This window comes from Papio anubis, chromosome 1 (assembly GCF_008728515.1).
Source record: "Papio anubis isolate 15944 chromosome 1, Panubis1.0, whole genome shotgun sequence".
NCBI lineage: Eukaryota > Metazoa > Chordata > Mammalia > Primates > Cercopithecidae > Papio > Papio anubis.
Window position 1 is genome coordinate 122,320,770 of NC_044976.1, and position 14,380 is coordinate 122,335,149.

The 14,380-nt window shown below is 43.5% G+C and overlaps 1 protein-coding gene across 6 annotated transcripts in view; it reads right to left on the bottom strand.

Annotated features, from left to right (window-relative positions):
- The window catches only part of TDRKH (tudor and KH domain containing), a 21,406-nt gene extending 7,715 nt beyond the window's left edge, over positions 1 to 13,691 (bottom strand). For 3 of the 6 annotated variants that reach the window (XM_009181271.3, XM_017947098.3, XM_009181262.3), the window contains exons 1-6: positions 13,525 to 13,644; positions 5,853 to 6,001; positions 4,460 to 4,566; positions 2,679 to 2,868; positions 1,507 to 1,646; positions 1,089 to 1,410 (exon numbers count right to left, since the gene is read on the bottom strand). In XM_009181271.3, the coding sequence (XP_009179535.1) occupies positions 1,089 to 1,410; positions 1,507 to 1,646; positions 2,679 to 2,868; positions 4,460 to 4,566; positions 5,853 to 5,976 (883 nt within the window). In that variant the 5' untranslated portion in view covers positions 5,977 to 6,001; positions 13,525 to 13,644. Of the gene's footprint in view, positions 1 to 1,088; positions 1,411 to 1,506; positions 1,647 to 2,678; positions 2,869 to 4,459; positions 4,567 to 5,852; positions 6,002 to 13,499 lie in introns of all 6 variants that reach the window. The other 3 variants (XM_003892613.4, XM_003892611.4, XM_003892612.4) reach the window with 2 other exon arrangements.
- Between the last annotated feature and the right edge of the window lie 689 nt (positions 13,692 to 14,380).

Sequence of the window (14,380 nt, forward strand, 5' to 3'; positions counted from 1 at the left end):
TACCAGAAAGGATTATCTCTGATGATAGACATAAGTGTATTCATGAAACAAGCTTTTTATTGCTTTCTATTTTGGGTAATCTAAGCCAGTATTTCTTTTTAAAAAAATATTTTTTTTTTTTTTTTTTTGAGACAGGGTCTCACTGTCACCCAGGCCAGAGTGCAGCGGTGTAATCCCAGCTCACTGTAGCTTCGACCTCCTGGGCTCATGTGATTCTCCCATTTCAGCCTCTCAAGTAGCTGGGACCACAGGTTGCGCCACCAAGCCCTAAGCCAGTATTTCTTTTTCTTTTTCTTTTTTTCTTTAGCAGAAAACCTAGGTTATTTGTTAAGCTGTTACAAAAACAAAACAATTACCATTTGAAGTACTTTTAGGACTTTATCCCAGACTCATTTGTTCTGTTACAGAAACTAACCTAGAAGGTTGGAAATTAAAAGATATAACCTAAGAGGTTATAACAGAGCAGGCTGGTAAAACATGGCAAAAGGAGCTCTCTCTTTCCCACCCTGTCTACTTATACCTCCAAGCTCCTGTGCATTCTCACCACGTAGGTCTGCTAGCTCATAAAAAATGCATACAGTGAAGGCAAGAATTATAGGCCTACTCAGAGGGTACCCAGACACAGAAAGTTTTGGGGCAAATAATAAACTACAAATATCCTCTTGGTTAATTCATCTTTGTTAATAAAGGTCACGTATCTATCTTTTGCTGGTGACAACTTATCTCAGTATAGTCTGTCTCAAGAAAGAAGTGGTTCAGGTTGGGTTTTGGAAAAGGAAGAAGACTTTCACCAACTTTGCTCCAGAGTGGAAGAGGCACCAAGTTCTCTCCTGCAATTAGGAGCAGAATCTTAAACCTGCATAAATCATTTTCAGTGATCAACATCTGTATCCTCAAATGTCAGCAACTATTGGTGTGGATTCTACCTCCATCCCATCTTCATAACATCTTACTGAATCTTCTGTCCTGACCCCAGCCATATTATACTGGCTGGTCACAGACTGAGAAAGCATTCCTTCTAATCTCTCCAATGTCTAAGCCAGTATTTCTATGTTCTATGATTAATGGGCTCCCTCTTTGTTACATACTTTCAAACATGGACATCTCTGGGATGGCCTGGGCTCCAGACTTCTGAAAGCTGTCATCACTAGGTTTCTCCCAGGAACCTTCCTTTGGCACCACCACAGCCATGTTGCCTCCTCCTTTGGGTGGAGGAGTCACCAGGGGCGCAGCTGGCTCCATGCTAGAACTGGTGTTTTTCCATAAAGCTGGCTCTCCAGCTCCACCTGGCTCTGTGATGTCTTCTCTTCTCACACTGATTGGCTGTTTGCGTGGGACTCTGGTTTCTGCAGAATGAGCAATTCTCTTTCGAAGTTCTTCATCTTCTGAAACTTTCTCCAGTATCAAATGCTGTGGAAAATAAGAGAAAGGCTGATACTCTGACCCGGGATAGAGTAAAAGGATCTTCTCATGCTCAGGTATAACTCAAGTCTATTAGCTACTTGCCTTGGCTGCTGCCACTTCCTTCTGTGTTCCTGAGATTTTTATAAGTCTTGATAGTAGTAATGTCCCTTCTGATTCTTTGTCACAGGTAATTTTGGCTCCAGAGGCCTTACAGATAGAACGAATCGTCTCGCCGCCTCTCCCTACATTAAACAATACATAAAAACCTGCCCTTCCCTCCTGGCCAACCTTAGCTACTGGAGAAAGCACTGTTTTGCATATACTAGGAGAAGAGAATCAGTTCTCATTTCTAAAGTGAACAAAATTCAAGATGTTGAATGGAAAGCAGGAGCTACTGAAATTATTACTGTGAAAAGGAGAATACCATATTCTTTGTTTTTTCCATTTTATTTAAACTCTATACTTTGGCTAACTTCATGTCATTTTCATTTTGACCACTCAGCATGGCCATATCAGGTCGTAAGATATGCTACATGGTGTGTCAGAACACTGGATCAAGGACAGGACATTTCTCTGCCTCTAACAGCAGCACTAAGCGATGCTCTAGGGGAAAGCATAAAAGGTACTCTCCAGAGCACTATCTTAAAAGACTTGAAGGCCGGGCGCGGTGGCTCAAGCCTGTAATCCCAGCACTTTGGGAGGCCGAGGCGGGTGGATCACGAGGTCAGGAGATCGAGACTATCCTGGCTAACACGGTGAAACCCCGTCTCTACTAAAAATACAAAAAATTAGCCGGGCGTGGTAGGGGGCGCCTGTAGTCCCAGCTACTTGGGAGGCTGAGGCGGGAGAATGGTGTGAACCCAGGGGGCGGAGCTTGCAGTGAGCCGAGATCACGCCACTGCACTCCAGCCTGGGAGATGCAGCGAGACTCCGTCTCAAAAAAAAAAAAAAATAAAAAAAAAAATAAAACAAAAGACTTGAGATAACATGAGCATCCTGAGCTTCCCTTTAAAAATCAATTATAAGGTAAATATAATACATCTACTAGAACCCATAAAGAATCAATTTGTAAGGTTCAGATCACACAACTTTTTGAGGAAACAGGTTTGGTTTTACCACTAGTTCTGCAAACAGTAAACCTCTGGTCTCAATGCCCCCTTTTTCCCCCTCACATGGTAAAGGGGAACTAGGCCAGAAAAAATCCTTGGGAAGGTGTGAAAGAGAGGCAAAGGTAAAGAATAAAGGAAACAGTAGAGGAAGCCATCCAGTGGTACCTATGATTCTGCCCACAGATCTCTGGGGAACTGAAAGCTGCTCAGACACTGGGGTATTCTCTGTCAGGATCTGATGGATTGCTGCTTTGGCCTTGCACACCTGAACAGGAAAACCACTGATAAGCAGCACTCGCTCATCGCCTACATCCTCTGTGTCCACATCAATCCGAGCACCTGTCTGTTTCCGCAGCTGCAAAGAAAAGGACATTTGGCAGTACATTCTGGAAGAGTTCCCTTTTGAGCCCAGCTATAGACACTCTAAAACAAACCCTGGAGGTAGATAGAGTTAGCCAAAGGCATCAGCTAATGCTATCTATACAACCAATCCTCAGTTACTTTATATACAACCTCAGTTGTTACTATCTATACAACCAGTCCTCACCTTATGGAAGGAAATTAGCAACAAATATAACCCCAAATAGCAGTGAATTCAAACCCATTTATCTTTGTGTTTAGAAGCCTTTCCCCTCACTAATTTTATTTGGATTAGAGAATCAAATATTTTGTTTTCTTGACATTTCAGCTGAACAATGGAAGATGGTAAGAAGAACCAGGTAGTCATTCAATATTTACTGTCAATTAATGAGAGTTCATTAATTCCACAGTAGAAAAGGATAATTTGGCCAGGCACGGTGGCTCATGCCTGTAATCCCAGCACTTTGGGAGGCCAAGGCGGGTGGATCATTAGGTCAGGAGATAGAGACCATCCTGGCTAACACAGTGAAACCCTGTCTCTACTAACAATACAAAAAATTAGCAGGGCGTGGTGATGGGCGCCTGTAGTCCCAACAACTCGGGAGGCTGAGGCAAGAGAATGGTGTGAACCCGGGAGGCGGAGCTTGCAGTGAGCTGAGATAGCGCCACTGCACTCCAGCCTGGGCGACAGAGCAAGACTCTGTCTAAAAAAGAAGAAGAAAAGAAGAAGAAGAAGGAGAAGAAAGAGAAGGAGGAGGAGGAAGAAGAAGAAGGAAGAAGAAGAAGGAGAAGAAGGAGGAGGAGAAGGAGGAGGAGGAGGAGGAGAAGAAGGAAGAAGAAGAAAGAAGAAAGAGAAAGAAGAAAGAAGAAAGAAGAAGAAAGAAGAAGAAAGAAGGAAGGAGGAAGGAGGAAGAAGAAAGAAGAAAGAAGAAAGAAGAAAGAAGAAAGAAGAAGAAGAAGAAGAAGAAGAAGAAGAAGAAGAAAATTCAAGCTATAACATGCTGACATTCACCCAGTCAAAAACCCGTATTTCAAACTAAGTCATCCTTTCTCTACGGAGAAGTACTCTTCTCTAGAAGGAAAGTCCAAAAAGTTTAGTTAGCTAAAAAGTTCCTCTATTTGTTCTTTTAAAAATATACATAGTGGCTGGGCCATCCCAGCACTCTGGGAGGCCAAGGCAGGCGGATCACCTGAGGTCAGGAGTTCAACATCAGCCTGGCCAACATGATGAAACCTCATCTCTACTAAAAATACCAAAAATTCGCCGGGCACGGTGGTGAGTGCCTGTAATCCCAGCTACTCGGGAGGCTGAGGCAGGAGAATCACTTGAACCCAGGAGGTGGAGGTTGCAGTGAGCTGAGATCATGCCATTGCACTGCAGCCTGGACAACAAGAACGAAATTCCATCTCAAAAAAAAAAAAAAAAAAAAAATATATATATATATATATATATTTTCACACATACACACACACACACACACACAGAGTATGGGAATGTTTTGTGATATGGGGTCAGTGGAAGGAAACAAGAAATCAATAAACAGAATCAATCCTTGGGAAAGCAGACTGCCTGCTCAGACACTTACTTGTTTAATATTGGCTCCTTGCCGGCCAATGATGAGCTTCACAGCCTCCTGGGGAACCCGCATCTCTATCTCAATGTCATCTTCCCCAACAAATGTCAGCCGCTCTTCTGCACAGATCGTTGTTCATCAGATCAGACTTAGGTAACACCCAAAGCTATTCTAACTACCAGTCCTCCCCAGAATCTGGCTGTCAAAGAGACACTGATCCAAGAGATAAAGTGAGGATCTCAACCATAGTAACAAGGAAAAGTGGCATCTGAACGGGAATTAGAAGGTCCCAAAAGATCAGAGATGGGCATTTTCTCTGGGACACTGTTTGAGATGCTAAAATGGGAAAAACAGACTCTGCAATAAAGAGGAGCTGGGGTCTGGGCAAATTACTTCTCCTAAGACATGACTACTGGAGAAGAATGAAGGCCAAAGGTTGTCTGAGGGGTCCATTAGGCTCAGAACTTCTCCTGACTGATATGTACATAAGTCATTTCTCTAGGTCCTATTAGATCCAGCCTTTGAGGTAAGTGCCTTCTACTAACAACTAGGGAACAGGAATATAGAAAAAAGATGAGTACAGAAATTAAAAAAGAACTCTTTGCTATGTTGATGTTGCTGAATAAAACACATCAATGAAGTTATGAGTTCATTTCATAGACTGGCTTACTTTGCTATGTAAGAACATAGCAAAGACTAGGCCAGGTGTGGTGGCTCACGCCTATCATCTCAGCACTTTGGGAGACCAAGGCAGGTGGATCACTTGAGGTCAGCCACGCTGGTGGTGAAACCCCATCTCTACTAAAAATACAAAAATTAGCCAGGAGTGGTGGCGCACACCTGTAATCCCAGCTACTAGGGTGGTTGAGGCAGAAGAATTGCTTGAATCCAGGAGGCAGAGCTTGCAGTGAGCCGAGATTGCTCCACTGCACTCCAGGGTGGGCAACAGAGTGAGACTCCATATCAAAGAAAAAAAAAAAAAAAAAGACTAAATAATTTTAGTCAAAGATTCCTCACAGAAAGCCAATCACAATACCTGAGTCAGGCATGGAGGCACATGCCTATAATCCTAGCACTTTGGGAGGCTGAGGTGGGCAGGTTCCTTGAGCTCAGGAGTTCAAGACCAGCCTGGGCAACATGGCAAAACCCCATCTCTACAAAAAATACAGGAGTGTGGTACACGCCTGTGGTCCCAGCTACTTGGAGGCTGAGGTGGGAGGACTGCTTGAACCCAGGAGGTCGACACTGCAGTGAGCCAAGATTGTGCCACTGTACTCCAAGCTAGGTGACAGAAACCCCACAAAAAACCCACACAATACCTGGCAAGGAAAGAGTTTTTTTTCAATTTAACAAGGCAGGAGCATGTCTGAACATTTTCACATGTACAGTCATAGGGTTCACATACCTCTGCTTTCCCTATACCTGCGGTATAGGATATAGGCAATTGTTGCACTGGCTGGGATCCCAAGGCCCAGGGCTATTTTCTGAATGGTGGACAGGCTTGTCCAAGAAGTTCGTTCAGTGGACATTTTCTGCTGTACTCTGACTTACATCCTGAAACAAGCAAAGCAGGGAAAAGAGGGAGCTTTCATCCAATACTTGTATGAATAGCAGAGAGGCATGGGAGCACATTATTATTGAAAAGAATACTACTGCCTACCTTCCAATTTCAAGAGCTTCAGCAATTTCAAAATTTATTTCATATAAAAAGGGCTCAGGGTATTTTTTTAAAGTTAGCTAAGGTACACATAGAATTAAATAGAAGCATACTTCACTTTCCCCACCCAAGGAGAACTGATCAGTTTTAAAAGACAAACCAAAAAAAAAAAAAAAAAAAACAACTAAATGAATCAAATATTTAAAATATATATACTTAGATTTCATATTAAATTATTTAAAATTACTTATCTAAGTCCTTTTATGCCTCCAGGGGTTTCCAGAAGCTGCTGCCTCTGCAAGTAATACCATTCCAGGCTTAGTAAAGGCCTTACTATTTACCTTTGTTGGAAGTACAGTCTTCATTTACTGTCTCTACTTTTGGTTTCTATTTATTTACTCCTTAATGAACAGTGAAATGGGGTTCTTCCCTACTCCATCACCAAAACTGTAACTTCCCAGATAATCAACCCAGAGGGCATGCATGGAGCCTTATCTCATCCATCTCTCTGCAGTAGCAGGAAGGTAGCCACTCCTTCCACAAAACTCTTTCCTTGGTTTCTGTGCCCTCTTTCTGTTGGTTTCCTTTTATTTCCCTGGAGGGTCCTTCCAAGTTTGGGCTTCTCATCCTGTGCCATCAATTGTTAATGTCACTCTGCTCTCTTTAGACCATTTCATCCACATATGTGGGTTCAATTACTACCTATATGTTAATAACATCAACAATGCTGCATCTGGCCTGATTGAGAAGCCCAAATCTTATTTAGACCACTGTAATGGCCTTCCTACAGGCTTTCGTGCGAGTTTCTCTCTGACACTGTATCTTCATTTTGCTGCCAAGCAAACTTTAATGTGTTCCTCATTATATTTCCTTATTCCACATAGTTTCTCAGCCTCCCTCTCCACTCAAACCTCTCATGCTGCCTCCTCCAACCTTTCTCAACTGAGGTCCTTGCTTTCTATTTCACTGAGAAAGTAGAGCATTCAGAGAAAATATCCACAAGCTTCTACACATTTTCCCACCTACCTCCACCTGTGCCTAAATGCTTGCTGTTCTCTCCTGTGACCACAGATGAACTGTCTCTGCTCCTAGCACTGAAGTCTTTCATAAAAGCACTGCTCCACAAGTTCTCCTTGCTTCTCCTGCATTATTAACATTTTCTTTCCCCTCTACTAGACAGTCCCATCAGCAGACAAACATTCTCCGTTCTTAAAGAAAACCCTGGATTTCACTTCAACTACTTCCCATTTCTTTTCTTCCTTTTAAAGGAAAACTTGAGTGTCAATATATCTGTCCTCAAGTTCTCTTCTTAAATCCACTCTAACTGCTCACATCAGGGTCACCAATGATTTCACATTGCTCAATCCAAAGACTGATTCTCAGTTCTCATCTCACCAGATGTCCCCACAGTATTTGGCACAGCTGGTGATTCCCTCTTCTCTGAAACACTTTCTCCATAGCACACCCTCCTGGTTTTCCTCTTTCCTTTCTGGCTATTCCATCAGTCTCCCAGTTGCTGATTTCTTCGCATTTTTCTATCCTCTAAACACTGGAGTGCCTCGGGGATCTGTCCTTTGCCCTCTTCTCTGTTCTACCTCACTTTCTTGGTGATCTCAAGTCTCATTCACAGACTGGCGTTAACTCCTATCTATATGCTGATAACTTCCAAATTAATAGATCCATGTAGGACCCTTCTCAACTGCCTACATGGATCTCCATTTGATGTTTAATATACATCTCAACTTAACACTGAGCTCCCGATTCACCCCCTTGCCATAATCTTTGCCATCTCAGCAAATGGCAATTCCTTTTTTTTTCTTTTGAGACAGGGTCTTTCTCTGTTGCCAGGCTGGAATGCAGTGGTGCAACTATGGCTCACTGCATCCACAACCTCTGGGCTCAAGCAATCCTCCCACCTCTCAGCCTCCCAGTAGCTAAGACTACAGGTGCATGCCACCACGCCTGGCTAATTTTTGTATTTTTTGTAGAGAGAGCATTTCACCATGTTGCCCAGGCTGGTCTTGAACTCCTGGGCTCAAGTGATCCACCAACCTCAGCCTTCCAAAGTGCTGAGATTACAGGGGTGAGCCACTGTGCTCCGCCTCGACTGCATTCTCTTACTTTGTCATCCTTTCTCTCACACTGCACACTTAGCCTGTCAACAAATCTTATTTGCTCTACCTTCAAATTATCTGGAATCTGACCACTTTTTCTCTTTGCAGTTCTATGACCCTGCTCTAAAATACCATCTTTTCCCTAGATTACTGCATTGCCTAATGACGTTCCTGCATTTGCCATTGTCCATTCAGTTTATTCTCAGCACAAGAGCTGGAGTAAGTACTATGTGCTAGATGCTATTGTGGCACCAAAGACACAAAAATGAAAAGATAAATGTGTTGAGTAGCTACTATGCCAGGCACATTACATAATTTTATTTAATAGTCATATAACCCTGTAAAGTAGGAAATATTAATCCTATAGAAGAGTACACACGCTTGAATAGGTTATCTAATCTCTAACCCAGAGTCTGGGTTATTATTTGCGTGTAAAAAACCTTGTAAAGTGATTTTAGAAATCCTTCCCCACCCTTCTTTTTACCTAAACTCTCAGGGTAACAGCACCTGTATTTTTATTCTTTATTTTGATTAACATATCCAATTCAAAATTAATACTGACAGAAAGTATTGTAGGTGGTTAAAAAAACACTGAAGACTAAAAAAACTAAAGATAGGTAATAAAAAACTGAAAACTAAATACCTGTATTTCTAGATATTACGATCAAGTAGAATAAAGCAAGCTGGCTTTAAATGAGATTTGCTTAAAAATGAGTAAATGTAACTTTGCTATAATTTGCCTCCAGGTACAAAAATTCAACCCAAATAATTATAATAAACAAAAATGTATTTCACCTTGGGGGGAAAAACTGGCTTTATCCTGGTAAGGCTAAAAACATACTCACTAATACAAAACCTACTGTGGAATAAAACTTAGGCTTTCAGGGAAAGCACAGCCGATCAGGAAGAGTGAAGAGAGAAAGGAGAACATCTAGCACCGAAATCTCACTGAGGAGCAGATAGAGTCAGGTAAGGGAGGCTAGAGGTAGGTTTCTTACAACAGTCATCCTCTCTTATCCTCGAGAAATATGTTCCAAGAACCCCAGTGGATGCCTTGGAGTACTGAAAACTATAGGTTTTTTCAATGTGATAACCAAGATGGCTACTAAGTGACTAAGAGGCGGGCAGCATATACAGCATGGATATGCTGGACAAAGGCAGGATTCTCATCTGGATCAGGATGGAGATTTCACCATGCTAGTCAGAATGGTGCACAATTTAAAACTTAAGAATTGTTTATGCCAGGCGCGGTGGCTCAAGCCTGTAATCCCAGCACTTTGGGAGGCCGAGACGGGTGGATCACGAGGTCAGGAGATCGAGACCATCCTGGCTAACACGGTGAAACCCTGTCTCTACTAAAAAAAAAAAAAGAATTGTTTATTTATGGAACTTCCCATTTAATCTTTTTGGACCAGGATTGACTATGGGTAAGTGAAAGCAAAACCACAGAGAAGGGGAGACTACTACACTGTCATACAGATGACCAGAATTTGCATCTGGCCTCAGAGTTTTACTGATCAATAGAACTGAATAAAGTTCTTCAGAGAACTACCAGAAGTTTGCCAAATCTATTTTTTCTATATTCTGGTTTTAAACAAATTTAATCCACCTTCTTGCCCGGACTCGCAGCCTGAGCAAAAAATAAAACCGCCTTTTACTACTGGGGTGGGGGATGGGTACCTCTTTTCAAGTGCGTTGTCTACTTTGGGTCATTACTCGGTAAATTCAGTATATCATTTTTAGAGACTATCAATCTGAGGGAATACTGTTCTCTCCTGACCTTTCTAGAATGTAGGACAGAAAGGGTTGAGTTTAATGTAGGCTGTTTGCTTTCATTTATGAGGTTCTTTCTCCAACTCATTGGATAAACATTAGCTTCTCTTTTTTTAAATAGGCTGCAAATAAAACCCTTCACCACCCTGAAAATTTGGATGGTATTATATAAGCATCTTTGTATATACCAAAGGAAACAAATTGTTTCATAAAGGAGATTTTTGGCTTAAGTAATTCTTGAATACATACTTCCCAAACTGCTACTTTCCTACATTGAGATGGTTTATTCTTGGTTTATTCCAGAAAGGATTTGACTTCTTTTGTCCCCTGATTACTTCAGATATTTTCTTTTTTCTTTTTTTTTGAGACAGAGTCTCGCTCTGTTGCCTAGGCTGGAGTCCAGTGGCACGATTTCAGCTAACTGCAACCTCCACCTCCCGGGTTCAAGGGATTCTTCTGCTTCAGCCTAATGAGTAGCTGGGACTACAGGCACCCGCGACCACGCCTGCCTAATTTTTGTATTTTTAGTAGAAACAGGGTTTCACCATACTGGCCAGGATGGTCTCAAACTGCTGACTTCGTGATCCCCCCGCCTCGGTCTCCCAAAGTGCTGGGATTACAAGGCGTGAGCCACCGTGCCCACTTAGATATTTTCTTATATGACCACTCAAGTTCCTAGCTTGTCTCCATTATTAATGCGTTTTGGTTAAATAGTGCTACCTCCTTCTTATGTGCTGAGCATGTTGGGGACAGAAGGAGGAAGAAGAATTTCTACTTGGAAACCTTCATAGTCTAGAAAACAAACACCAAAACAGGCTGGGTACAGTGGCTCTTGCCTGTTAATCCCAGCACTTTGAGAGGCTGAGGTGGGAGGACTGCTTGAGATCGAGTATTCAAGACTAGCCTGGGCAACACAGTGAGACTCTGTTTCTACAAAAAAAAAAAAAAAAAAATTAACAGAGGCCCAAAGGACTAGCTGGGCGTGGTGGTGCACACCTGTAGTCCCAGCTACTCAGGAGGCCAAGGTGGGAGGATGGCTTGAGCCCGGGAGGTGGACGCTGCAGTAAACTGATCACACCACTGCACTCCACCCTGGGCAACAGAGTGAGAATTTGCCTGAAGGGCTTAAAAAAAAAAAAAGTATAGGGCAAGATGTGTGTATGTTATATGCAAATACTATGCATCTTATACAAGGGACATGAGAATCTATGGATTTGGGTTCTGTGGGGTTCCTGGAACCAATCCCCTGCAGATAATGAAGGGAGAGACGACTGTATAAATTCTTGGTCAATGTGACAGCTGAAAGGAGCTAGAACCTTAAGGTTTATTTCTTAGATGGTGCATAGCTGAAAATCATCTCATTACAATACAACTCATTTTCCTTCTGCAAACCAATACTACATGAATGAACTGCAGTAAATGGACATTTATTCAAGCCAATAAGTATCGAGTTCTGATGTGTGCTTGGCACTGGGGACACAACAGTCAAGATAGACTTGGCAGCTGCCTTCATGGAGTTTCTTGTCTGGCATGGAAGATCCTGACGGGCAGGAGTCTTTAGGTCTTAAAGGCTTTGGGAAACTGAAATCTAGCCCTATGAACAAGAATGAACTTGATCTGTATTTTCATGCTGTTTGCTTCTACAAACACCTTTCTGGCCATAATTCATGCTTATGGGGCATAGAAATCAAAAGATTTTATAACTAGAAGGGACTACAGAATTTGATTCCATTAATAATGTTCAATTTGGGAAACTGAGGCTCAGGGAAAAAAAAGTATTGATCTAAGGTCACACCGCTAATTAGTCATTTCTACACAATACAGTGTGCAAGGGAAATAAGTCTGTTTTCATGGCCAGTCATAATCACACCTCTTTACAGAGGCCCAAAGGATGAGCAGAACTTTTGTTTTCCAGTTCTGACACTATCAAGTGCCGAGGGGCCTCTGCAGCCAAGGCCCCTCAATCTCGATCCCCTACACTGGGTTGAGTTACATTGCTATGCGCTTCCACAGGATCCCCAATACGCCTTCATTCACACATGCCATGCTTGTCATTCTTGATTAACATCTGTGTCCGTGGTGAGGAGAATGAATTGAAGGCAGCAACGGTAGCTTCAGGAGACCAATCAGGGACTAGTGCAGGTGTCAATGATGGAGATGGAAAGTAGACGAATTGGAGAGTTTGTTGTTGTTTGGATAGAGACAGAGCCTTGGTCTGTCACCCAGGTTGGAATGCAGTGAATGATCATAGCTCACTGCAGCCTTGAACTCCCACAATCATCGGGCGTAGCTGAGATTACAGACGTGGCTTTTTTTGGCCGACTTCTATTTGAAGCAAAAGGTAAATTTCACTAACTCCTCTTCAGACATTACAAATGAATTTGTGCTAGTTATCAGCTGATGTCTCAAAAATGAGAATTTACTTGATCTGTCACTATGGTTTTGTTCACAATTTTCATATCCTTTCAGTTGTAGGTTTCTCTTAAAGAGAAATGGAAAATAATATAATGTAAACGGGGATAACTGCGTAGTACTGACTGCTAGTTTGTGTTTGATTTTATTACTTAAAAATTGAATGGGAAGGAGGAAGAGACTAGAACTTAAGACCACAGTTCCTAGGGGAAGCTAAGAAGAGGAGATGAGGATCATTGCTGAGTGAGGTATGTGGTTAGATAACGGTTTTCAGTAAAAGCTAACTTTGAAATTTCCTGACATTTGTATTGAACAATTGCCAACAACTATCTGATATGCATTGCTAAGGCTTACTTTATCATTTAAAATGACAGGAGTCAAACAGGATGTGATCAGGAGTCAAATCACATTGTTAGCTTCATGAAAGCATAGATAACTCATTCCAGTATCTCCTAATAACCAGAACCTACCAAGGACCTACAACATGGTGACATGCTTGAATCGAAGCAGCTCAATGTTCTCATCCTTGGTACGTTTTATTTTAAACTCAGGAGAAAAAAAAAGCGTCAACCCCTTTCTCTCAAAACAAGGGTCTAAAAGTCAATCCTTCTAATGGGGGTCTCCAGCCAACCCCCACGATGATACCTGCATTAAAGAATAAGGAGGGATACTGGAAAAACAAAAACCCCAAAGTATTATTCTGACAACTGTCAACAGCCATCCTATTAGCGATAACTAAAGAAAAAGCTGGGGAAAGTTAAAGGCAAAGTGATACATGGATGGCAGCTCTCCGTCTCAAAAAGGCCCAGTGGACGAGTGTGAACTGACTCAGGGCAAACACAAACGCTCCTGCACCGGGTCCGTTGTGGCCTAAGCGTGTGACCGGAGCATTTTCCTCAGATATAGTTACGAGTTCCCAGTGGGTCAAGTTGCCCCCGAGCGGCGTCTCACAGCCCAGGGCTCCGACTCTCGCCCCTGCGCCCCACATCCTTCCCTCGCCCCGAAACACGCCATAACCCTCCCTTCCCTCGATCCCGCATTTCCGTCTCCTAGTGGCCAGGGCTGCCCATGACCCAGTCTTTCCCACTCCCCAAACCTTCGCTCTCCATCCCCGCCTTTACCGCTGCTCCAGTCAGCCGTCGAGCGCGCCGCCTCGCGCCTCACCCCAGCTGCAGCCACAGCCGCCGCCGCCTCCCACTCACACGGCGGCTGGGAGGCCCGCCTGCGGCGCTTCAGCCGCCACTTCCCCGCCCCCGCAGCCCGCTAGCACCAGTCAACACCCTGCTCGCAGTCCGACCAATCGCCTTCTCCCGTAACAACCAATCCTTCCGCGGGCTGCCCCTGAGCGACGTGGCTGCTGCTAGCCACTGCCCAATTACCCGGATGGAATCCAAAGCAGGCCCACCCTGTCAGCCAATAAGATCCAGGAAAAGCAGATGTTGTTAATTGAGACCGCACCTGCTGAGAATTAAACAGCCAATTACAAGCTTCCCGGAGACCTCGCAGACCACCTCTAAGGCCAATTACCGAAGAGTTTTCTATCTTCTAACCCTCGGGGGAAAATCGGCGCTCATGCTGCTGGGACCTAGGCGTGAGAGCGTTGAATCATGCGTGTCACCGTTCGCACAAAATTGGTGTCTTTGTACAAAGACAGTGCCACAACACAACTCAGTGACCATCGGGAGAGCAGCCTCATGATGGGCGATGCTCTATTAGTTGTTTCTCTTGCGATATTTTGCGTAGATCAGTCTGGCTCCGCGTATGGCGACGAGTACTCAAGAGACACAGAAAACGTTTTCTTTTTGGAAAACATGAAATAGGCTTTGTAGATGGAGAGGAGGTGAAGGGACAAGCGGTGCGCCGCAGAGAGCGAGGACCCACTCTTCTATTCCTCTGCGGAGGCACGGACACAAGGTGTGGCCCGAAACAGCGGCAGGAGAGTGAGACCCGAGCTCCGACCGCAGTGGTAAGGGGGCA